General features: G+C 33.6%; 1 protein-coding gene across 8 annotated transcripts in view; it reads left to right on the top strand.

The window, feature by feature from the left end:
• The window catches only part of LOC128982747 (peroxisomal acyl-coenzyme A oxidase 3-like), a 177620-nt gene extending 163220 nt beyond the window's left edge, over nucleotides 1–14400 (top strand). For all 8 annotated transcript variants that reach the window (XM_054401695.1, XM_054401699.1, XM_054401698.1 and 5 more), the window contains one exon: nucleotides 14222–14400. In XM_054401695.1, the coding sequence (XP_054257670.1) occupies nucleotides 14222–14323 (102 nt within the window). In that variant the 3' untranslated portion in view covers nucleotides 14324–14400. The remainder of the gene's footprint in view (nucleotides 1–14221) is intronic.
• The last annotated feature ends 11333 nt before the right edge of the window (nucleotides 14401–25733 follow it).

Here is a 25733-nt window from a genome sequence, read left to right as displayed (position 1 = left end):
ATAGTTCAATCTTGGACAAATAAACGTTAAATGTTTACATTGTACTGGCTTGCTTATTTTGAAGCAAGAACAGCCTGGCCGAGACAGTAAAGTTTTTACTCTTTGTTGCCATAAATGAAAGGTTTGTTTAGCTCATTTGTGCAATTCACCAGGTTCTTATTGGAAACCCCCAATCTGAAAATAGGAAAAATTTTTCCCAGATTTAGAGTCATTTATTTACAAACATCTATACTTATTTAATACGCAAGCAGGTTTTTTGTGACAATTACTCCTCCGAAACTACTGAACCGATTGACATGTTTTTGGTGTCATTGGAAAGAGCGTAACGTGAAGTTGTGCAGGAAACTTTCTTTTTAGGGAAATAATGAGAGAGTGAGGCTCAGGGGCCCTTTAAAGTTTTGTATTCCTCCATAAGATTAACATGGGAAACAAATACTGTTATGAAACTCCAGCTGTTGTCACAAATTTAAAAAGTAAATCTATCTATATATTAATAGGCAAGCATGTTTCTTTAAAACCTTTTTTCTCAGCTCGTGTGCGTCGTAGGGAAAATCTATGCATACTGTTAGATAGATATTTTCCTGTAGGTGTGCAGAATCCCATTATAAATTAAAATAGGCTCAAAGATAAGCACAAAAAATGAATTTGAAATTAACAAAAAATTAACATGGGCTTTATGGGTTGCCATGATGGTGACAAAATAACAACGAAATATAAACAGAAAATCAAAACAAATTCCAATCACATGTTTTATTTACAGAGTGGGGTGAAAAATAGAGAAGTATGTAAAGTGCAATTGGATTTTTTTTAGCTAGAAGTGGTTACGCTGTGGTGGAATATCTTTGAAGATGGGCCTTTTTAATACGATCATGTGTTCATACGTGTCAAATCAAAACAAACATACTGGCATAATATATTCTTGGAATTTGACATACTTAATTTACTTTAATAAAATCACTTAGTCATTAGCTAATCATTAGAGAATATTATCCAAATCAACCAATGAATAAATTGTTATTTAATTATTGCCTTCAAATTAAGTGATGGTTAATTGCTTTGAAAATAATTAAGTTAAATTACATATTTATGTACATATTTATGGTCGAGTTTCGACCACTGGACGACCTCTAGTATTAATAATTGGTCTCCATGGAAGCATGAGAAAATTCACAATGTTTACATTTGCGTTGGCATTTCAATGTAAACATCCAGAACTGCCAAATGCTTATTTCACAACTTCAGACAGCTGATCCAAACAAGTTAAGTACAATATTTTACAGGACTATGTAGTAGGTTTATTTATTCAAAAACTATGTCATTGATTATGGAAAAAAGATTCTCTAACCGTAACTTATGAAAATAATGTTATTGATATATTTTCATGTAAGTTGGTCTACAATGTAGGTTGGCACAATGTAGGAATAGTGAGTCGGTGGCTCAGTCGGTAGCGTCGCGGACTTCGGGCCCAAGGCAGCGATGTTGTGGGTTCGGATTCTGGTCACTGTCACTAAAATTTATCAGTACAGTTCACCTTTTTACTGTACCGGCTAACTCCTTGCTTTGCTGTAAACGTTCCACGCACGGGCGGTTAGTCTATGTGGACGGGTAAATGCAAGGTTAAAAGAGGCCGCCAACCTCTTTTTCAAAACAAAAAAGTTATAGTTTTTTGTATAAGTTTAGTGGCTTTTCGCTTATAAATTCGAACTACTTAACAACTGTTTGGATTAGGTGATATAGTACATCGTCCTGTTGCGAAGCACGGGTACATCAGCTAGTCTGTATTAATAGGTAAACATTGTAACAAAACACGGTCAGCACTCAGCAAGGTCAGGTCACGATGCAGCAGATTAGTAAGGGCGAAGTGAAAAAAATTATTCTTTCCCTAAAAAACAAAACTTCTGTGGGTTGGGATGAAGTACCGATCAAATTAATTAAAGCTGCTGTAAATTTAATTTCTGAACCCTTATCTATTATCATAAATCAGTGTTTAACAAATGGAATTTTCCCAGACAAACTTAAATACTCACAAATAACTCCAATTTTCAAAAAAGGCTCTAGGTCAGATATCAACAATTACCGTCCAATATCAGTTTTAAGCAATTTTTCTAAAGTCTTTGAAAAAGTTATAAATAACCAATTAGTTTGTTTCTTTGAACATAATAATCTGTTTTATCAAAATCAATTTGGTTTCAGGAAAAACCTTGGAACAAATACAGCTCTTGTACACTTTATTAATGAGGTATCGGAAGCTTTGGATGGGTCAAGGAATGCAGCTGGTGTCTTCTGTGATCTATCCAAGGCCTTTGATTGTGTCGATCATTCGCTTTTGCTTCAAAAACTACATGACTATGGAATTTCAGGAAGTTGTCTTTCCCTAATTAGATCATACCTTTCAGATCGGAAACAAAGAACTGTAATTTCTGATGGAGGAACTAGGCATTTCTCACATTGGAAATGTATAAAGCTTGGGGTGCCTCAAGGCTCCATTTTAGGTCCCCTTTTCTTTTTAATCCACACAAATGACCTCCCTAAAGCTATTAATAGAGATTTGATTCTGTTTGCTGACGATACTACTGCAATAATTAAAGAAAATAGTAGACAAGAGCTTCTTACATCTCTCACAGAAGTTATGAAAGAAATGGAAAATTGGTTTAAAATAAATGGCCTTAAAATAAATGTGGATAAAACCCAAATTATAAAATTTTCAGCCAGAAATGAAAGAGAATTAACTAGTTTTTCCAATTTAGTCCATTCAAATAAATTCCTAGGCATTCATCTAGATGAAAATATGAACTGGAAGGTGCATCTAGATGTTATAAAGAAAAAAATTAGATCTGTATTTGTCCACTTGAGAGAATGTGTCACCATTGAAGTACTTAAAATGGTTTATCATGCCTATGTAGAATCCATCTTGAGGTATGGTGTGATTTTGTGGGGACAGGCAACTGATGCAAAAACTATTTTCAGACTTCAGAAAGGAATCATCCGAATTATGACTAATTCCCACCCCAGAAGTCCTTGTAAATTACATTTTCAAAATTTAAAAATCCAAACACTCACAGGACTATACATATTTGAATTATTAAACTACATACACAATATAAAAAATAACCTCCCGGATTCATTCAAATTCACACACAACTATAGTACAAGAAACGAAACAATTTTCAGATTACCAAATCACCGTTTGACCTTATTTGAAAAAAGTCCTTTGTATGCAGGTTTAAAAATGTATAATAAACTACCGGTATATTATAAAATAATGAGTTCAAACAAGTTTCAAGAAACATTGAAAAATGGACTCCTTGAACGTGCGTTTTATAAAATAGAAGAATTTTATAACCATCCCTTGAGTTAATTTTTTGTTTTTAATTTTCTTAACTACTGTACTGCATTAACATTATTTGGCTAGGTATTTTTTCCTGTTACTTTGTACTTTGTATTTTTCTAGTCTAGGCTCAATTTTGACCATGCACCTGTTCTATATGTTATCACATCTAAAAGAATGTTATATGCAAATAAATAATGTCTAATGTCTAATGTCTAAAGGTCACAGAGAGGCCATTTACACCACTCTCAGCATTCCTCAGCCTACAAACATGCTGCCCAAGTAGCAAAAATCGTTGGCAAATCGTTGGCCCAACGTTTCTGTCGACCGTTGGCCAACGGTATGTTTTGGCACTCAGTCTTACGGTTGGCCAACCAACCAATTTTTGCGGAAGGGCCAACCATCCCATTGGGCATAAACATAAAAAACACAAAATAATAAAGATTTTGTATGAAAAGCATAATTATGAGTTGAGTAAATTGATTAAATAGTTCATAAAAACTTATTTTGGAAATAATACGACATAAAATTTTTTTGACCGGGACGGGTCTTGAACCCGGTACCTTCGACATGTGAGCCTCACGCCTTACCTCTGAGCTAACTGTGCTTGTTGATAGAGAGTGTTTTCAAGTGGTGAAAGAGTAGCCGACAGGTGCAATAGTCACAATTAATACTTTAAATATTTTTGATGCTACAGTATAATATGATTCTGTTAATCTGTTTAGGCCTCAAGTAGTTGAATTATTGTTTTTCTGGTAGTTGGAGAGGATACTATAGTATTTGAATATAGATTATTTAATTACCATTAGATTAGTAGGCTACTGTTATAATTGATTGTTATATAATTAATTAATCTTTTCTCTATAACTATTAAAAACTTGCTTAAATAAGTTAAAGAATATTTAAAAAAATGAATTATAATAATTATCATATGTTAAGCAGGTGTTCCCCACTGTATCTAGTATCACAACATCATCTGACTACATTCATTATTGATCCAAATTTTTACAATATTTGTCTTATATTCTGCTGCCATAACATTTGTGTACTTTTAAATAAATCAATTTGTTAAAATTAGTTTTAGAATGTTTTATACTTGAACCCAACGAAGGCCCAACGATTCTTTCCTTTGTAGGGCCATTGAATACCAGTTTCCGTTGGGCCAACGTTGGCAAATCGTTAAAATTTCTGCCAACCATTTCCCAACCGTGCCGACCATTTCCCAACGTTGGGCCAACGATGTGTGCTACTTGGGTGACTACTGTCACCGCAACTTTGCTCGTGCAATACTCTGAAATATCAACATGAACACCTACTCTAATCATTAACAGTATTAACCATTCGTAAAAATCCCCATCTGAAAAAAATATATTACTATCAAATTAAAGTTTAAACTCAAATATATTTCTAAAACAGTAAACCATAATACACTATGACTAATTATCCCTCAAACTACTTCTACGAAATATAATATATTGATCCACCATTCACTGCATCTACTGCGCATAATGAGCTGAAACAGACTAGTTTGACAACATGTGTCCGCCACATTATTCGCACAATATACACTCTAGAGTAGAAATAGCAGGTCTGCAACCACAGAATCACATAATCAAGAAACGTGGGAACTCCAGATTCAACACAAATTTAACCAGGCAAATACACACACTTGTGCACAGCAAACAACATCTGAAACACACATTACACATGTGCATCCAGCACAGGACAAATAAAAACCTTGTGCAGCTAGCACTTAGCATACAGCACAAAAATACATTTAAAAATACACAAATTCATCTTGTTCTCCCAGCACATAACAAATGAAAACCCTGTGCATTCAGCACAACACATAACACCTCATGCATCCAGCACGTAACGTTTAACAACCATGTGCACTCAGCACATAATGCAAAAACTCTCGTGCTTCCAAAAACGACATACAATAAACTCATATGCTACCGGCATATGACACATAACACTCGTGTTACTGAACATGAAACAAATTTCAAACTCACGTGCAACTCGCACATGATGCATAGAACACTCGTGTAACCAAACACGAACACATTTCAACTCACGTGCAACTCGCACATGACACATAGAACACTCGTGTAACCAAACACGAACACATATCAAACTCACGTGCAACCCGCACATGACACATAGAACACTCGTGTAACCAAACACGAACACATTTCAACTCACGTGCAACTCGCACATGACACATAGAACACTCGTGTAACCAAACACGAACACATTTCAACTCACGTGCAACTCGCACATGACACATAGAACACTCGTGTAACCAAACACGAACACATTTCAACTCACGTGCAACTCGCACATGATGCATAGAACACTCGTGTAACCAAACACGAACACATTTCAACTCACGTGCAACTCGCACATGACACATACATAGAACACTCGTGTAACCAAACACGAACACATTTCAACTCACGTGCAACTCGCACATGACGCATAGAACACTCGTGGAACCAAACACGAACACATTTCAACTCACGTGCAACCCGCACATGACATATAAACTCGCACTAAATATCACTGGAAAACTTCACATTTACTATATTCCAGCACCTCACTTTTGTCCCAAAAAACACTGTACCCCCAAGCACCAGCATCCAGTACAGCATCCAGCACAAAAACTGCGCCAAAGTGGTAATTACAAATAATTAAAAAAATATTTTAAAAAACCAAATTTTTCAACACTGCTAGAATCCCAAAAATTAAAGCCAATTATTTTGCCCAAGAGGTACCAAGATCGAAGTTTTGTAAAAAATTACAAAACTCGTGGCGCTTCCATCACCTGTAACGGTATGTATTTCCCCTTGGAATACCTACTGTTACTTTGGGTGACTTAGCTCAGGAATGAAACTCAGCACTCGCTTACAAAACCCAACTTTATTAATTACTCAAAACAACACAAGGAACACAAAGATAAACTAACAATCAAAAAGGTAGAGTAGACTGGTACTGTATAAATAATTTAGTTAGAAACTGAAACCCTAATTTGGAAAAGACTCTAAACCCCAATTTTGAAAACCCTTTACATTGTCTTACCTGGACCCAAGGCCAAGGGCCTTGGGCTCCAGCTCCCCCAGCAGGACCCTGTCCTCTGGTGCACCACACTCACTACTACACACAAACTCCCCCTTGATCAAGTGCACTGGCCTACTTAAAGCAACAGCCTTCAGTAGGTTAGCACAACAAGTTATTGTTTAACAACACTACCAGCCCACTCACACAACATTGCCAAACACTTCCTCTTAACAATATTTGACCCTCCTATTACAGAGTGAACTATGGTTTTTGAATAATGAACCTGCATTCAATTAAATAGTGTTACAATCAGTATTCTCAAAATGTTGAAGAATCAAGAATCTGAATAAAAACCTTGGCACATGACTATAGAAGCATTGTATGATTGAACAACTTGTATGATTTGTAAAGCAATGTTACTATTTATCTTTAAACAAAGATTTTATAAGATTTAATATCTGCTTGTTTTATAAAGTTACAATTATTTTAGCCATACTTTATGTGATATGTTTCAATTATTTATTAATTTATTTATCTATCTATCTATCTATATATTATCTATCTATATATTAATAGGCAAGCATGTTTCTTTAAAACCTTTTTTCTCAGCTCGTGTGCATCGTAGGGAAAATCTACGCTTACTGTTTGAAAGATATTTTCCTGTAGATGTGCAGAATCCCTTTAAAAATTAAAACAGGCTCAAATAAAAGCACAAAAAATGAATTTGAAATTTTTAAAAATTAACATGGGCTTTATGGGTTGCCATGCTGGTGGCGAAAAAACAACTAAATATAAACAGAAAATCAAAACAAATTAAAGAAATTACAATCATATTTTTATGTACAGCGTGGGATGAAAATAGAGAAGCGTGTAGCTTTAATTTACAACTAACTAGACATTCCATCCCTATGTTAAAGTTGTCGCCAGTTTTAATTAAATTCGTCGTAGTTGATGTGGGCCAGCAACAGATTGCATTGATCTAAATGACTAATTTCGAATACACGATGATTTTTACCAAGTCAAACTTATGGAATGACTTATTAAGAGCTATAGCAACTAACTGTTGTGACCCATCAACTTTGTCAGCAACAATATAATTTTAGACACGCATACTGTGACTGCTTCACACAACTACGTGTTTTTAATTTTAAAAAAGCGACATCTGGTCTATATAGATGGAATGTCTACTTCAGTATCCAATAGTTAATGCGGGTACATTACATATTTTTGGTTGAGTTTTCGACCACTGGACGGCACCTAGTATCTATTAATTATTTATTATTAATTACCTAGTTTTTTTTCAAGTGATATGTTACAACCGTTATCATTATTTATTACTAGCAGTTACCCGGCGCGCGTTGTTGCGCTAACAACTATTATTTTAAACTAGAGCCCCTGTTGCTCGAATTCGAGCAATTGCAAAGTATTACAGGTGTTATTTAAAAAAGGATGACAGTTATAATTGCCGATGACTTAAAAGAGTCAACTCAAAGATAATGTAATCAATCACTCCACTCTAGTTATCGAAACTGAATACGAACTCACTCTGAAAACGAACGCTGTTGTGTGTATCATGTGTTTACTATGAACAGCTGTAATTAATACAAATTAGTCGTCTTAAGTAAACAAAATTTTTTCTCCATAAGAAATACATTGGGATTTTAATGACCTGTGGGGCGAAGCCCGATGACTTTTATTACAGGAATTTGTGAAAGGGGGCGTCTACACAAAAAATACTTAATTTTGACATATCGTTTATAAAAATCCGTCCATTATTAACGGAGGAGTAGTGTTTTGTAAAAATTGCCTTCACGTATTATGTATAAGGACAAGCTGCTATACCCGTGCTTTGCAACGGGAAGAAAATGTGACCTAGAGAGCTATTCATGTGGTGCTGATGTGTGTTTTAAAATACAGCAACTCTATGATTTAGTTTAAAAATATAAACTGATTTAAAAGCGTAAACCTACTTACTTTCAAACCCCTACTTTTGATGTTAATAGATACATAAGAATATGTCAACATACCTTAGTGTAGCAATAGCATCAATTGCTTCATATTGATGCTTTATGAATGACATGTTTTACCATAATTCTTCAATTTTAGTCAAGGCTCTTAACATGTAGCTTACTATATAAATTACAAAATGAAACTTTAAACAATACTTTACAAAACATATGCAGTCTTCCTTTTAAAACCAAACACAACCCTCCTCAATCTACATAAAGCGTCACAAACATATTTTTTTAGTAAATAAACAAACACTAGTTCATTGTACTGACCATAGCTGTTTCATTAACTAAATTAAATCAAATCACTTAAACATTGGAAGCATGCCAGGCGTAGCCCTTTGGAAATCAGCCTGTGGGGCAGGGCCCATAGGAAATTCGTCCATATCAATACTTTTCGGCAAATCTACACACTCTAAGCTTCATTTTGATGTGCCATATGCCTATATTTTTATTTGGTAAATGACCTTAACCATTTACATAAAATTTGATTGTATCACTTTAATAATATAATAGATCGTAATTTGATCTTTACAATAATAATAAAAATGTATACATACAGCAAAGCTGCAGACTAAGCGAATTTCTGTTTGCCTGATTGGATTCACACTAAAATTTCTTCTTAAAAATATCACATTTATTCCCTATTTAAACGATTAAATAGGGAATTAACGATTACTTAGGTTTGCAGCAACAGGGAGGGTAAGGAGGTGTTTTTTTTTTTTATGTTAATAACTTATTAAAAAATAAATGCATTTTCCAAATTTGATCAAAGTTTATTCAAGACAGATCATCATAGGCTCATGAGATTATTTTCATACATGTTTTATGTTATTGGAAAAGATTTTGATTGTGTAATACAATACAAAATAATACAAGTGCAGAAGGGCACGTTGCCCTTATGAGCCGTATCCATATTTTGAATATATTTTGTATCCGAAATCGACGGTTACTGTCGAGGTTTCAAGCAAAATCATTTAACTATCAATCGATGATAAATAAATCCATTTTTGAACAATTTGGGTTGTTCGTGATTCAACAGCGTACTTTAGGTACGTGTGATTTTAATAATCAATAACTCAAATAAAAGCTAGTTTTCACTGAAGGTTCTTAGATCAAAACATGTAGGATATCGTAATTAGAATTTTTTAAATATATCTAAAGTTAAATTCCATATCCGAGAAATAGTGAATGATGATGCTTGATGGCAAATCTGTTCTTGCACACCTTTAATTAAACACTAAGATTATGACAATTGATCGGGTAGAAAAGCCAAATGAACTTGGAAAAGGAAAAACAAAATTTAACTCCCATAAGAAATGTACAGGGAGGAAGTTGCTTGTGTGCATAACTCGAAATATACGTGAGATAAATGAATGCAGATGCTTGAGCGCAAATCTGTGCGGTTATACCAATTTAAGACCAACATTATGAAATTCGGGTAGAAGAGCCAAACCGACACGGAAAAGAATAACCAATAATTTTTAATATATAGATACTTGATAAGCTGAGACGTAGCAATTGGCTAGCTCTGGAACTCGCTAACTCGGTCGTGTGTTGGAACTGGCTAACTCCAGAATCTGCTAACTCGATTTTGTCCCACGGCGGAATTGAAAGCACGGAGCGTTGCCAACTTTGTACGACGAAATAATCGTACACTACCGTATTTCAAAATGTCGGTATCAATAAAAATACAAGTGTTATTCATTTTGTTATCAATTCCACTTTTAACAGCTACCTAGTCCAAAATAATTAAAAGGCAATGAAAAAAATCATTAAAAAGTGATTTTTGATTTAATTGTATAACGGCCAATTAAATATTTATAATTTCAAACTTAAATATAAATGCCAGTATTATAGGAAAATAATAGAATATGAAAAATATTAAACATGCAGTAGTACCAATTAAACATTTGTAGGATAGACTATTACAATACTGCTTTAATTTTTGTTAATATATTATATGTTTCCTAACAACATAATGTAAGAACATTTAAATTCCTTTTCTTGGCTAAAGTAAAGATGCAATATTGTAATACATTGTTAACGTTTTAGATTTGCGTTATTAATTAATGTACCTAGGTAAATCATGTGCCTGCTAAACAAAAATATTTAATTTTTTTTATTTGTTTACTAATACTATGATTCAGAATCATTTTGGTAATAATACAGAAATATTAAGAAGAAAAAACTATTAATAACACTCGCACGACAGATGTAATAGGCCTTTAAAGAATCAAATATTATAACCTATTAAGGACAAGCATTCAAGGTTACAGGTCCAGTATACAAATACAAACTTAATCATTTTATTTGCAGAAGTTCACAAAGTGGTATTAATTTGAATAAAAGAAACAAATGACCGACAACGAAAATAGATCATTCATAACCTGTAAAAGATCCAAATTAAATGTGCAGTACTATCTTTTTGCATCCCAATAAACTACTATTTAAGTAAGAAGACCATAGATAAAACATACTCCCTTATATTAGTACACTAGCTGTGTGCCCGTTCTACGCACGGGGTTGAAACCTTCTTATATTAAGAACAGCAGTTGGTTTGCATATTTTCAGATATGCTGGCGAAACTATTATATATACACCTTCGCAAATACAGTATCTGACAGTTTCAAGCCAAAACAAACGCTTCGCAATTAAATGTCATGTCACCCCATATGTTAGTCCATATGTTAAATCCAATGATTAAACTAAAAAGGCTTTATAGGCAAATAGATCTATGAGTCATAGCCCTAAGGTAGGCCTATAGTTGAAAGTTACTTTCCACAATGGTTAAAAGTATTTAAAGTACTACCTCAACCTCACCATTTAACACTTCATTCGGGTTGACATTTTCATTATCAAAGGTGCTCAAATTGTCCTTTTCGTGACACTAAGAAATAAGGACATTAATGCGTTACAAACATACACACAAAAATACAGAACTTAATTAGGGAATTTGTTACTTTTTAAACATAACAAGTACATATAAAATTAATATTTGAAATCTTTGTCAATGTCACCAAATTTTATCATAACAATTTATATTTGCTTGGACCGAAGATGACGCGAAATGCTGTCGAAATGAATGCTTACTATATGAAATTAAGTACTATAGACGATTTAGATTGGTAATTTATGATACAAATTAGGTACCAAAATAGGCAATGAACTATTAAAACATAACAACGTAAATCGTAAACAATTCACGATGGTTTGCTAAACAAATGTTTTACTTAAATGAGTTATCATTTTCTTAGCATAAACTAACATTTTGGAATCCAGACAGAAAAAGCAAAACTTATACAGTTAAGACATCAATTAAACTGAATAGGACTGTATAAATAAGGTGCAATACCAACGATAACTAATTTGTAAATTACAGTGATGTGTTGGTACGTAAAAATTATTCTTGCTGCTACCAATGGTTCTAAGGAAAAGAACCAGTACCAAAAACCAACGTTTACAGTTAGCAACTAAAGTACATTCGACCAATTAAATGCGTTAATCAAGTCCCAAGGTTAGTGATTTCTTGGTATTGAATTTTCTCGTAAAAAGTTATGTGCAATCAAAGTTATTTCCCATTAATTGCTTTATTCATAAACAACTTTTAATTTGGGCCTAAACTTATTGGTGTCAGTAAAAAAAAAACAACCTTATACTAACAACTTTTTGTTAATTAATAGATTACGTATTCTCTAAACAATGATTGGTATATCTATTAACATCAGAAAGAAATGTGACAAAAATCACACAATGCTGAGTTTTTGGACGTTTGTAGTTTTATTTCTTAAGTAGGGAGGCCGTGTATTCTAGGGAAAAGTACCGGTATCAAGGATCGTCGTCAAAAAGGTTGTTATGAATAATTGGGTAGGCGTAAGTACCCAAGAGATGGGTTATGGGCCTATTGGCTGTATGGTCCAGCGATTGCATCACACGGTGAGTAGGAACAGAAAGTGACACATTGGAAGCGAGTTTAGCATCATCCATAAACCGTAAACCTCTGTTAATCACCCACTGCAGTTGTTTACTTTACACTTTACACAACCGCCATCGAAGCGCCGTCAATGAGTGGAAACCTTGTTTGTAAGCTATTGGCGACGATCATTAATAAATTTAAGTTTTCCAGCCCTATACAACACTGATTCAAGGTCTTCTTTCTGGTTATCTAACCTCAAGAACAATTTTATACACAAAGAGTATCTGGTTCCTGACCTGGATGACGCCTAGTTATTTAATATCATTTACGGTTACACTATATTATTGCACTTGCGATTAATTAAATCCGTTATGTAAGAAAAACGTTTTTAATCTTACTTGGTTAGGATTTGCCTTCAAAATGTGATCGGAAATGGTTGTGGTATTTGTAAACAACATTTGTAAACATATCAGTGACAGCTAGAAAAAATAATCTCGATCCGAACAGCTGTTCGTTATTTCATAGATGATTTATGTGATAAAAATTGGACTAAACTTGACAAAAATCGCACAAAACTGCATATTTGAACGTCCGTAATTTTATTTACAAAGTAGTGAGGCCATATTTTAATGGCTAAAGACACTCTCGCCAATCCAGTGAATACATCAAAATGACTTGGATCGTGATAGGTACTCTCGTTTTCCTGGAGAAGATTGCGTAAAATGCCGTCTTGAGTGTTACAGAAAGACAGACAGACAGAAATTTAGATGAGACTTGTTTCAGCTTCTTTAATGTATAAAACGTAAAAATAACCTAAAACTTTATGATTCTGAGCAATGTACAGACAAAACTCTAATTTTATTTATATAGATTTCTCATCCTTAAGGATTAGCTGAAGACAATTTTATTGTTAGCTCTGTACAGTGTACTGGCTGTAGAGGTCGTGTTTTGTTTACAATTTGTTTCTTGTTTTCAGTAATTTAAAACCTCGTTTAAACAAATAAAACGTTCTAATCATAACTAATAACATGTAAACATAAACAGAAGAGAACAAATCATGAAGTTAACCATAAAATAATAGAAACACAATTTCGTCGACACTAGCGATCAGTGTCAACGGACATGAACTAGACACAAAAAACGAGCTTCAAAAATTACAATGGATAAAGATCTAAAGTTTACTTGTGAATATATATTTATTTTATCGACTACATTGCTTGTACTCCTAATTATTCGTACAATACGACATTATTGTACCGATACGATCGTAGGTACTACACTTTCGGCAACACTGGCCAACAATCTTCGTGCTTGGCTCCCATTGGACCGCGCGCGAGGCTTCTGATTGGGAGTTAGCAAGTTCCGCTGAGGGACCAAATTAGCGACTTCCGTACAAGGACGGAATTCGCTAACCCAGCTCTAGATTGGGTTAGCGGGTTCCGGAGTTAGCCAATTCCGAAACCGAACAAGTTAGCGAGTTCCTCTCATTGACCAAATTTGAAGATAGGGCGTTTAACATGGGGTTAGCATGTTTCAGAGTTAGCCAATTCCGCGGACCCGATAATTTTATTCAGCCCTCTATTTGAAAAATATAGCAATGAATTTCCGTGATCAAAAATACATAAAATGTTTGGATAATTCAAAATTTTCAGTGATCTGACATCTGGCTCCTAACGAACTATCAAGATACAACTGCATATTTTTGTAAACAATTGACTATTTAATTCCCAATGCCTAGCTAAATTTTAAATTGATTTAAATTTTGTATTATGGTTTTGGTTAACTCGGGTTTTAGTATGACAGGATGTAGTTAAAAGGTGTTTTACTCTATAGTTAATTGTTGTAACGTTTTAATAAATTTGTTACTCTATTTTACTAAATTAAAAATTATGAATGTTTGTATTCTAGGTTTATAAAAACCTACAACAGGCTTTCCTGCAATATCCAGGAAGTATGCAGAGACCAAGCTGGTGGAGAGAACTTTCAGGAAGATTCCGATCACATTTGTAACTGACAAATGGTGGCCAACTAAGTTCTGAATCATTAATTTTATAACTGAAGCTATAAAAACCAATTTTTATTTTAAACTTGACTTTTGATTTTTTAGCCCTTTAGGTATGGTATTTTATTTTTTTCAGATATGGGAGCTACAAAACATAGGGAGAGTGGAAAGTATCGCCACAGAGAAACAAGATACAGAGGATAGCCTACATTCAATGATACACTTAAGTAGTGTCTAGCACCAGTCGAGTGTCCTATGTCTAGTTCAAATTCTATTGGTTGTCCCCTTCCGCTTTCTCTCCCCCCCCCCCCATAATATACTAAAGCGCTCACGCTGTAGGAAGTGCCTGTGCGCTACAATTGCTCTTGTAAACAATAGCCATTCCGGATCTTCCTGGATCAGTACTAGAATATTTCCGCCCCGCCATTCCTGAGCTAAAAGCGCACGGTTGTTCCATAAACATGTTTCCTCTGTATATCTTACTTCTCTGTGGTATCGCTATGAAATTTTTATCTGTATAGCTATATCTACGTTAAGTTATAGAGCTTTCCCAACAATTACAAGTTTGCTGGTGGTTATATCCCAAGAAAAGTTAATGATTTGTTATGGTTCAAAACTGGACCCAGCTAATCTTATCCATTGGGGTTAGCAATAAAATAGTTATCCTCGCCAAAGAACTTGCCAGAGGCGCACCCAGGAATAGAGTTTGGGGGGGGACCAAATGACTGGTGGGGGATAATATTCTTTTAGGGGGTCCTAAATAAAATGAATGTTTTCTAAGTCTGGAGAGGGCCTGGACTCCTTATTATGCCCCCCCCCCCAGGGTACCCCCCTGTACAGCTCGTGACATCTAAGCTGGCACTTGGCCGATCGCTACTAGTAGCTAGTTCAAAAACATTATGTCACGTCATGCGGGATGCATCAACTGTCCTCGCGACTCATATGAAGGGGCTCAAGTACATAATACATGGGGAATCAATACCGTGAGGCAGCGGAAATGATTGCAGTCCGGTCTTTTCCCTACCTCCACCCTCCTCCTGCCAACACTGCCTGCGCTAGGCCAAGTGCCAGCTTAGATGTCACGAGCTGTAACTTGCTGATCTTGCTCAAAAGTAAGGGTATCATCTCATTCTTTACTAATCTTCACCTTTACAATAGGCATACTAAAAGGTTGGTCAACAGTCTAAATAGGTGTATGAGTATTTATAAATCCTATATAAATATATATATGTATATATACAGGGTGACAAAAAAGTCTGGAAACGGCTTGATATCTTTTTAACAAAATTCGTTAGAAAATCCAAATTTTTCACATAAACTTGTATGTATAAAAACTACTTTTTCCAAGAATTATCATTTTTTACCTCTACCAGGGGACGACCCATGAGGAGTAGGTACATAATCTTTAATGTAAGCATAGGTTGATATGCACATCATTTTAAAGGTCTGGACAAGTGGAGTTCATTGCTGGAAACCGCATCAAAAAAGGTTCATCCGTTACAAAATGTCGGCTGTCCAAAGTTCTTGCGGAATATACCTGCAGCGACCTTAGTATTGGTAAATACTCATATTCAACATTAGCCGGGAAATCTGAAACCCGTTTAAATTTGTTTTGAAGATTGAATAATATTAGTCTATGAGCTAGTTGACTTTAAAATACAGTTTCAGCTCTCAAGCTTATGTTTAATACGAGTATTTACCAATAGTAAGGCCTGTGCAGCAGTGGCGTAGATACGGGGGGGGGGGGGGGTCAGGGGGATATATCCCCCCCTTCAACCTATAATGGGTAAAAAAGTTGTAATAACATAAAAAAATAATGTTTTAACGTATGCAATGAAATAGTGAATCTTTTTAATTTTACTTCTATTGTATTAAGCTTGTTTTTCGTAAGTATACTTTCAATATCAATAAATCGTAAATAAACTGCAATGCCAGTGAAAGTAGTACGGTTTTTGCGCGCGAAACAGAGTACAGACACAAGTCACGGAAGGTCAACAGCCTATCCGTCCCTCCCCCTTCCGCCACCACTTCACCTTTTACACCTAACTGAAATAAATCGTTTTAACGTGAGCAATAAAATAGTTAATCAAATGTCATGCCTATTGTACTAAGCTTGTTTGTTTGTACGTATACTTTCAATATCGATGAATAAATGGAAACAGATAAACTACATTCCGGTAGCCGGTGGGGTGGGATATTTGCGCACCAAACAGACGTGAGTCACCGGACGTTCCTCGTTCAACCGCCCATCGACACCACAGAGCAAAGAATAATAATTATTAATATAATATAATTAAATAATTATATTAAATAATAATTAAATAATTATTATTCTTTGATCTGTGATCGACACCCTCCTCCTCTACCTCAACCCCGTCACCCACACTACGCTTGATCTGTCGTCTGGTGTTATTTATTGTACCAGTGTGTTTTTATGATTTTCGTATTCCGCGTTGTCTCATGAGTGTTATGAGTGTCTGTGAAGTAAACTGATCGGGGTTTTCGCCCCGAGAAGAACAATTTGATGGCGTTAGCTGGAGTGGCAATGGAACAACGAAGTTAAGTGATTTTATTACTCGCCTTTGAAATAAATTTTTTTAAATAGGCCAAGTCACGTTATAGTATATTACGTTACTAGCCCTGAAAATAAGTGTTTACCGGACGAGTGTGGTCGTTCCCGTGCGAGACGAGGTCGAGTACGGGATTACCATATGAGTCCGGTACACACATTTTGGACGAGTTACGTTACGTACAATAGTTTACGCCATACTACTAAATCTTTACAAATCTTTATATATGACCACCAACTAAAGGACTAAAAATCACTAGCCGTAATCTCTAAGAGAGGTTATGTTTTTGTTTATAAACACTCATTGCCACGCAAATACAGTGTATAATCAGCTGATTGGTGACCGGTAAAACTCATTACAGTACAGTAGTACGCAACGAAACCCCATTTGATTAAGCTGGCGGCAAACAGCTGTTTTCTGGACTAAATCCTTGCGTGGGAAGTTAATCAAAATAGTGTTGTGTGGCGTAAACATATTAATAAAAATATTCAGTGTTAAAGGATAGAGAAACATAACGTTAAATGTTATCACATAACGAAAAGCCTAGCCTAAGTACTTTAAAAATAAATGTAATAAAAAAACTAGTCCACCTGCAATTAAAGCAAAAAGTTGCAACAAAATAGCATAAAATGTATTAAGTATTAACACCAGATTTCACTTCCTAAACGCTTAAAAATAGTGTTTAGGGAAGTTATTTTTCTCAAATTGTCATCAAAATCAATTTCAGTTAGATTTTTTATTCCGGTATTATTACTTCTGTTATGTTGTTATTATTCTTTTTTTTAACTTTATTTTATTTTACAATCTGTTCAGTACAACTGTGAACAATTAGTAAAAGGCATAATATAAGTAAATGACTTGACCAAGAATCTCCCCAGTGAAAGATCTTGGAAAAATAAATAGTCATATCATGTAACTAAAACTATGCAAATCGGTATGGGAGTTCAAGAACTTTCAAAATTTTTAGTCTGTTGGGAAATTCACTATTGTCCAGCAAGTTAACGGCTAAATTGTTCTGGTGGGTTTCGAGTTTTTCTTGATATTTTTTGCTAATTCTCGTTATTTCTTCAGTTATTATTCATAATGTTCATTTTTTGTGCATCAATCATGTGTTTCATCTTCTTCATATAAACATCTCTTTTAGCGAATTTCCCATATAGGGAATAAGCTATTACCATAGTACTCATGGTAAGACCTGGACCCGGGACCGATTTAATTTTTCATTTTTAGGCCAAAAACACCATCCGTTCAAATTCATATATCTTACTAATATTATAAATGTGAAAGTTTGTGTGTTTGTTTGTTTGAAGTTCAATCACGCATAAACCACTGGACGGATTGGGCTGAAATTTGGCATGATGATAACTCACATTCCCGATTATCATATAAACATATTTTTTTCTCAAAAATCCTTTTGGGCTCCGCCCCAGTGGCTCTGTAGTTCCCCATGTTAACCTTACGAGTATTCATATTTAAAGGGAATTAAAAATTTAGTCAGCTGTTTCAACTAAAAAGTTGATTCTATGATATGCAAATGCATTAAAAAGTTATAAGATTTACCAACAGGGTGCAGCACTATAACTTTTTTTTGCATTTATGTACACAGCTAATTTGAACTAAGCAGCAACAAAAAACTGTGATACGCAATGAGAACTGTCAAAGTAGGATTGTTTACAGTTATGTTTATGTTTTTAATGTCATTAATAATTTATGATTTGTTGAGAACTTTTTATAATTTTTTATCGTTTAGGTGAAGTGGTAGAACATTATGGCTATGGTAGATGTGTAATACCATAGTTTACTGTAAATTTAAAGAAGCAAATTTAATCTAAATCTGTCCTCCCCAATTGCAAACGCAAAGCTTGAGTATAACTGCAATAAGCATTTTACCAACTTATATGCCTACTCCGTACGAAGAACAGGTACTCTGCTAATATATATATGTCCGTTAGCACGATAACTCGAGCAAAAATGATCCGATTTTGATGAAATTTGGTACAAACCTGTAAACCTAAGTTTATTCTAACGAGTTCACGATCCAGCATAATCGGACCATGGGAACAGGTGTTTATGGGGGGTTTTATGGGATAAATCAAATCAAATCAAAATATCTTTATTCGAAATCTGTACATGCTTGGTACATTGAATAGTGTCAATGAACTATATTACATTTAAAATATTTGTAACATTGGCCCTAAAATTAAAAATGTAATCAAATAAAATTAATAGTACAAATTCTTAAAATATCGAACAGAACTTAAGTCACAGACAATGGTTTTAAACATCAGCACTAAATGGGCTAAATTAAATTAAATTAACTAACCAGCACCTCTATAAAAATTCTCTAGTGAGTAAATAGCCCTTTCAGTCAAGAAACTTTTTAATGCACGTTTGAATGAATTTAAATTGTTGTTATTTTTAATATAACTTGGTACGTATTTAAAAAATTTTGATCCATTATAGGTTGTTTTCTTTTCAAAAAATTTTAATCGATGCTGATCAGTCTGGATTTCATTCCCACTTCTTGTATTGTAAGAGTGTGTTTGATTGTTTAAAGCTACTTCTTCTAATTGGATTTTACGTAGATGATTGAATCATAAATGTACTGTCCATAAACTGTTAAAATGTTTAGGCCTTTAAAGTGTTCTACAACAGATTCATCTTTTTGCGATTTCAACATCTTTCTGATAGCTTTTTTTTTGCTTCTTAAAATCATATCTAAAGAAGTTTTGTTCGCAGAACCATAGATGCATAAACCGAATGATATGCGTGAATGGATGAATGAAAAGTAAATTACCCTTAAAGTTTCAGTATCACAAAGGCCTGACATTTTTGAAAGAGCATGTATCCCTGAATTGATTTTGGAAAGTACTCCTTTCATGTGATCCTCCCAACTCAGGGTTTCATCAATATTCAATCCAAGAAAATTTGCAGTATTTTTTCTTTCTAAAATTTGACCCTCAAAGACCAACTGTGGGTAATGCTTGAATTTATTTTGAGGTGTTCTAAAATATACAAAATTTGTTTTATTTATGTTCAATTTAAGGTTTAATTGGTTAAAATAATTTTCTATATTTTCCAATTCAATATTTGAGAGAAGTTCAATTTGTTCCGTGGTTTTCCCAGATATTTTTAAATTTGAGTCATCAGCATATAGACATAGACTACTTTTGATATTAGTTAATGTTGATTCTATATTTTTCAAATAACAAATGAATAAAAGAGGGCCTAATATGGAACCCTGGGGTACTCCATACTTTACTGGCTGAAGATCAGATACAATTTTGTTAACTCTATTCTTTTGTGAAATATGAGTAATATTCACACATTGAAATCTATTGTTTGGATATGAAGTAAACCATTCCAAAGACTTATTAGACATTCCCAATGATTTTAGTTTTTTAATTAAGGTTCAATATTTAACACTATCAAAGGCCTTTGATAAATCCATAAATATCCCTAAAGTGTGTTCCCCTTTATCTACTGACTCAATGATGGCACTAACAAAATCTGCTGCTGCTGTTGTCACTGACCGGTTCTTTTGAAAGCCGTGTTGAATATCATCTAGAAGTTTATTGTTATCTAAAAATTCTGTCAACTGATTACATACAATTTTTTCAAAAACTTTTGATATATTTGATAACGGTGAGATTGGTCGATAATTAATTATATTATCTTTATCTCCTTTCTTTTTAAAAATTGGGATGACTTTTGAGATTTTTAATTTATTTGGAAATAATCCTGATATGAAAGAAGAATTGATGAGGTGAGTTGAAACTGGGCAAAGGTATTTTTTTGGAGTTTTTTAATACAGAAGTAGGAATTTCATCCAGCCCACTTGAAAATTTACTTTTGAGAGAGTCGATGACACGACTGACCTCCAACTCATCAACAGGTTTTAGATGAAATTGCGGTTTTATAATTACAGAGGTACTGGTAAGCTCATCTCCACCAGTTTCATGTGTTGCAATGTCATTAAATCTGTCTATATCCTGTACAATGCTAACAAAATAATTATTAAATATATTACTAACTATTTTTGGGTCAGATTGATTTTTGTCTTCGTGCTTAATAACAAAATTTTCTATTTCTACCTTTCTTTTATTTCCTACTTCCGAGTTTATTATTTTCCATACAGTTTAAGGAATATCGGATGATTTTTAAATTTTATTTTCAAAAGCAGTTTTCTTTGCTTGCTTAACATTTTGGTTATATCTTAACAATTGATATTTATAACTTATCTTATTTATAATTGACTAGCGGGTACGACAGACGTTGTCCTGTCCTAATGTGGTTTTAAGTCAAATGCTCGTTCATTTTCAACATGAGCTCGTTCGCATCGCTCAATCACGTCCTGGTTAAAGTCCGTTTGCTACGCTTACTCACCTTTAGGTTGAAGCTTGTTCGCTGCGCTCACTTGCCTTCAGGTTTAACTCGTTCATTACGCTAACTCGCCTCCAGGTTGAACCAAACTAGAGGTTTGGAGTTTGAGTTGGAGTTTGGAGTTGGTATGGTTTGAAGTTTGTTCGCTACGCTCACTCACCTTTTGGTTGCAAATTAGCTGTTGTCATAAATTTAAAAAATAATAGTGCTGAACCCTGTTGGTAAACCCATTAACTTTTTAATGCTATATTGAACATTACAGAATCAAATTGTTTAGTTGAACTAGCTGTTAGGATTCTTTAATTCCATTTGAATATAAGTACTTATAAGGTTAACATGAGAAACTCCAGAGCCACTGGGGTGGAGCCCTTTTGACGGATCTGCGCCAAACTTCACACAAACCATCCTTGAATAATGCTTAATAATGCCTGACCTGAAAGTTTCATTACAATCAGTCGAGCGGTTTCGGAGTCCATAACGTTCATATATATATACAAACTTCCTCTTTTATAAATATATTTTTTTCATATCTTTTTTGCTTCTTATAACATTTTTTTTCTCATCTTTTAATGTCTGCGTTACCCAACTATGTGCAATTGTATTCTTTTTTACTACTTTTTTTGGAAACGCTTGATCAAAATAATATTGTAGAATGTAAAAAAAAATATTATACTTGTCATGAACTTGGGCAAAATAAACATCTAGCCAAGATTCATGTTTAATAAGTTGATTAAATAATAACAAATTTGCTTCTGAAAAAATTGCGGCATTCTTGAAAAGTGTACTTTTGTTTGATTTAGGAAGTTCAGTAGAGCAGGCAAATTCCAACATCTGACCATCATGATCAGAGAGAAGTGTGACAATACCAGTAACTGACATGAGATTAACGTGTGATTTCTTAACTAATATATTATCTATAGCTGATTCTGTTTCAAAACTCACTCTGGTTGGAAAATCAACTAGATATTTCATAGCATGATTTTTTAGCATATATTCTAACATTAACTTATTTTTTTCATCTGGATTTGTGCTTGATAAAACATTGATAGTCAAATCTCCTGCCCAAATTAAGAATTTATACTTTTTGTCTAAATAATCTACAAGTGTACTTAATCTATCTAAAAATCCACAGAAGAGGAAGGGGACCTATACATTCCCACAACTACAAATTTAAAACTTTGAATCCTATAGGATATGCTACTGCAGCACAAAAATCAAATTGTTTTTCCTCCTGCAAATCATCTAACAAGTGGTGAGGAAAAACCACCGGTTGACCCTTCAGCCCACTTTTACTCAAGATCATGACACCTCCATTTTTACTTTCTCCCCCTATACCATAGTATATGGAGAAAGTATTGTTTTCGTCAAAATTTTTGAGTTTGAGTTTTGAGTGGATATATTCGTTTTGGGTCCCCCCTGGACCCAAAAAAGTGGTTTTCGAAGTGATGTCTTTGTGTGTCTGTGTCTGTGTGTGTGTGTGTGTCTGTGTGTCTGGATGTGTACAGAGCTAGAGACTACACCTGTGGTCCGATTTCGATGAAATTTGGTATAGGTTCTAATCCATGGTATCTCCAGGCGTTTTTTTCATTTTTTTGAAATTTTTATTTTTAATGGGGATTTTCCCATAAAAACCGGAAAAATCAAATTTTCTCAAAAATGGACCGAACGATTTTGATAAAAATTTAGTATGTTGTAGCCCTTTAAATTCTGAACAAAATGGTACAAACCCCATTTCTGTAAAAATTATGGTTCAAAAGTTATGGTAAATTATGTTATTTTCCCATAAATACCCATAAAATAACGAAAAGTAGGATTTTAGAAAAAATCCTGTTTTGATTTAATATAGTATGTTATGGTCCTTACAATTTTTAAAGTTTTTTCATTTTTTTAGAAATTTTTATTTTTAATGGGGATTTTCCCATAAAGCCCCATAAAATAACGGAAAATTAGGATTTTCCCAAAAATGGCCCGAACGACTTTGATAAAAATGTAGTATGTTATAGTCCTTTATATTCTGAACAAAACGGCACAAATCTCATTCCTGTAAAAATTAAGCTTCAAAAGTTATTGTAAATTATGTTATTTTCTCCATAAAATAATGGAAAATCGGATTTTCCCAAAAATGGCATGAACAATTTTGATAAAAATGTAGTATGCTATAACATACTTAAATTATAAGTATGATATAATATTATTATTATATCATTGTTATGTATTGTTATAATATTATAAGTCCTTAAATTCTGAACAAAATTGTACAAATCCCATTTCCGGATATGAGGTTGTTGACAAACTTATGGGAGCAAGTATGTGTCAGAATGCTGATACCGTTTACTAAATTTTGTTCTACAAAAGAAAGAATCAACAGTATAATTTTTAATATTTAATCTATCTAGTTCACATTCTTTCATATCAATTTCCGATAAAACTATAACATGAGGTTGTATCTCCTCTAAAGTTATTTGCAAAGGATCAGTGAGTGAAAATTTAAAAACGTACGTTTTCATGTCCCTGGCCTTTTACTTCGTAGATACTGGATTTTTAGTTTATTATTATGTGTTTTAATATTTTTTGGGACGGGGGCAACATGTTACATACATTTATTTGGTTTTAAATAGGTTCTAGGTATTTTTTTCGTATTTTTAAAGTCTCGAAATTCACGACCATGACGTGTCCCTAGGGTACATTTTCCAACTTTCACACTGTTTTTAGACTAATTATTCATGCCGAAATATATAAAGCCATATTTTTATGTCATCAAGGGTTATTAAACTTACAAAAAAGGAGCATATTATAATTTTATTGTCATTACAAACTGACTACCATGACAAAATAAGTCTGTCCCTCGATTTGGCGTCACGACCATTTGGGAAAAATTTTCAACTTTGGAGCACGACAGTGGCAAGCCTGGCGTCGATGGAGTCAGTTGGTTTTAGAGACTAGTTCAGGGTGTACGTCAGGATTGTAGTGCCGGTCTTTTCGAGTTAAAAGGAGGAATTACAAGATTAATAAAGGAAAGATTGTGTTTTTTGTAATTTTGGTGTGTCCATGACCGTACGTAGTCATTCGATGAAGTAGACATGGTGTTAATTTTTGTTTATAAGATATTTCAATTGCTAGATTAACGTAGAAGTCCTCGAACATGAGGTGCAGGGCTACCGCCAGAACAGAGCCAAATAACACGTAATTTCATGACCAAAGTTTCACGACCATCGCGGGTTTTTTCACGACCAATCCAGCATTATGGATTATAGTGTGTTTGGTCGTGACAATAACTTTAATATAATTGTAAATTGAACAGTTTAGTTCAATTGAAACACATATTTTTATTATAACTAACAGGATAATTGAAGGATTGTTTAGAAAGATTTAGATTATTCCAGACAATTCACGACCGTACCGCTTGTCCCTGAAAATTAAAATATCGTCATATTTCAATGTTTTATACACAAAAGAAGCACACCTCTATACAAACATAACGATTTTTCGGGTCTCAGGTAAGTTTCTTCGGAGTTATACAAACTTAAAAAGATTTTATTGGCTTTTTTTAAATTTTTTGAGTTTTTTTATTTTTTTCTAGAAAGACCAAATATACCAAAAGCTCAGTGACCTTTTTATTGTATAATGGTCATAAAAGTAAATTAGTTTATAGCAAAACATAGTTATAAAAATAATATTAACTATTTTTAATATTCATTTAAACATCCGTTATGGTCGTGACAGGATTTTGTGTTTTTCAACTAAAGATGCTCTTTTAAAAAGAAACTACCAAAGATATTGCGTTACCATGGACTTTTTATGAAACTTCAAATGTTAATGAAATAAAAAAAATAATAAAAGTTTTGAAAAAAGGGGAAAAGAATTTGCAAAGTGCTTTTCCTGAAAACGTACGTTTTTAAATTTTTACTCCAATACCAGTGCCAGATCTAGGGTTAAGTCTGTAAATTGTATCTGTGTTGTTTAGTAAGTTCAACGCTAAATAATTTTGACGACATTCTAATTTAGAAATATATCTTTCACTTAAGGTAATGATTTCGTCCTTAACTGTAGGGACCTTAAGGTCTTCATATAGCGTTCTATTAATTGGTGACATACCAAGGTGCATTAGTTATCTTCCTCAGCATTTTCGATTGGTATCTTTGTATAATTTCGATATTTGAAGTAATGTTAGTACAGAAATTTAACTTTTTATTTTAGTTTTAGTTTATATTTTTTAATTGTAACGTTAAGAAGTATGTATTTTGTATTCTGTATATTATGTGGAATATAAACCTATTATATTTTCATTCATTCATTTCATTCATTCACTCACCGAGCACCAAAGTTACACTCATCCGTATGTCCATATTTTGGTTTCAATATCGTTTTATACAACAATAGTTTGTTTTCTAGACAAAGTTTTTATTTTCTTCCGATGAGCCAATTAAACTGATTAGATATTAAATTCAGTTTTTGACATTTTCCC

The sequence above is a fragment of the Macrosteles quadrilineatus genome, unplaced genomic scaffold (assembly GCF_028750875.1).
Source record: "Macrosteles quadrilineatus isolate MER2022 unplaced genomic scaffold, UCM_ALF_1.0 Scaffold_1__1_contigs__length_201487025, whole genome shotgun sequence".
NCBI classification, from domain to species: Eukaryota; Metazoa; Arthropoda; class Insecta; order Hemiptera; family Cicadellidae; genus Macrosteles; species Macrosteles quadrilineatus.
Note: the sequence above shows the minus strand (reverse complement) of the source record. Positions and strands in the feature narration are given on the sequence as shown.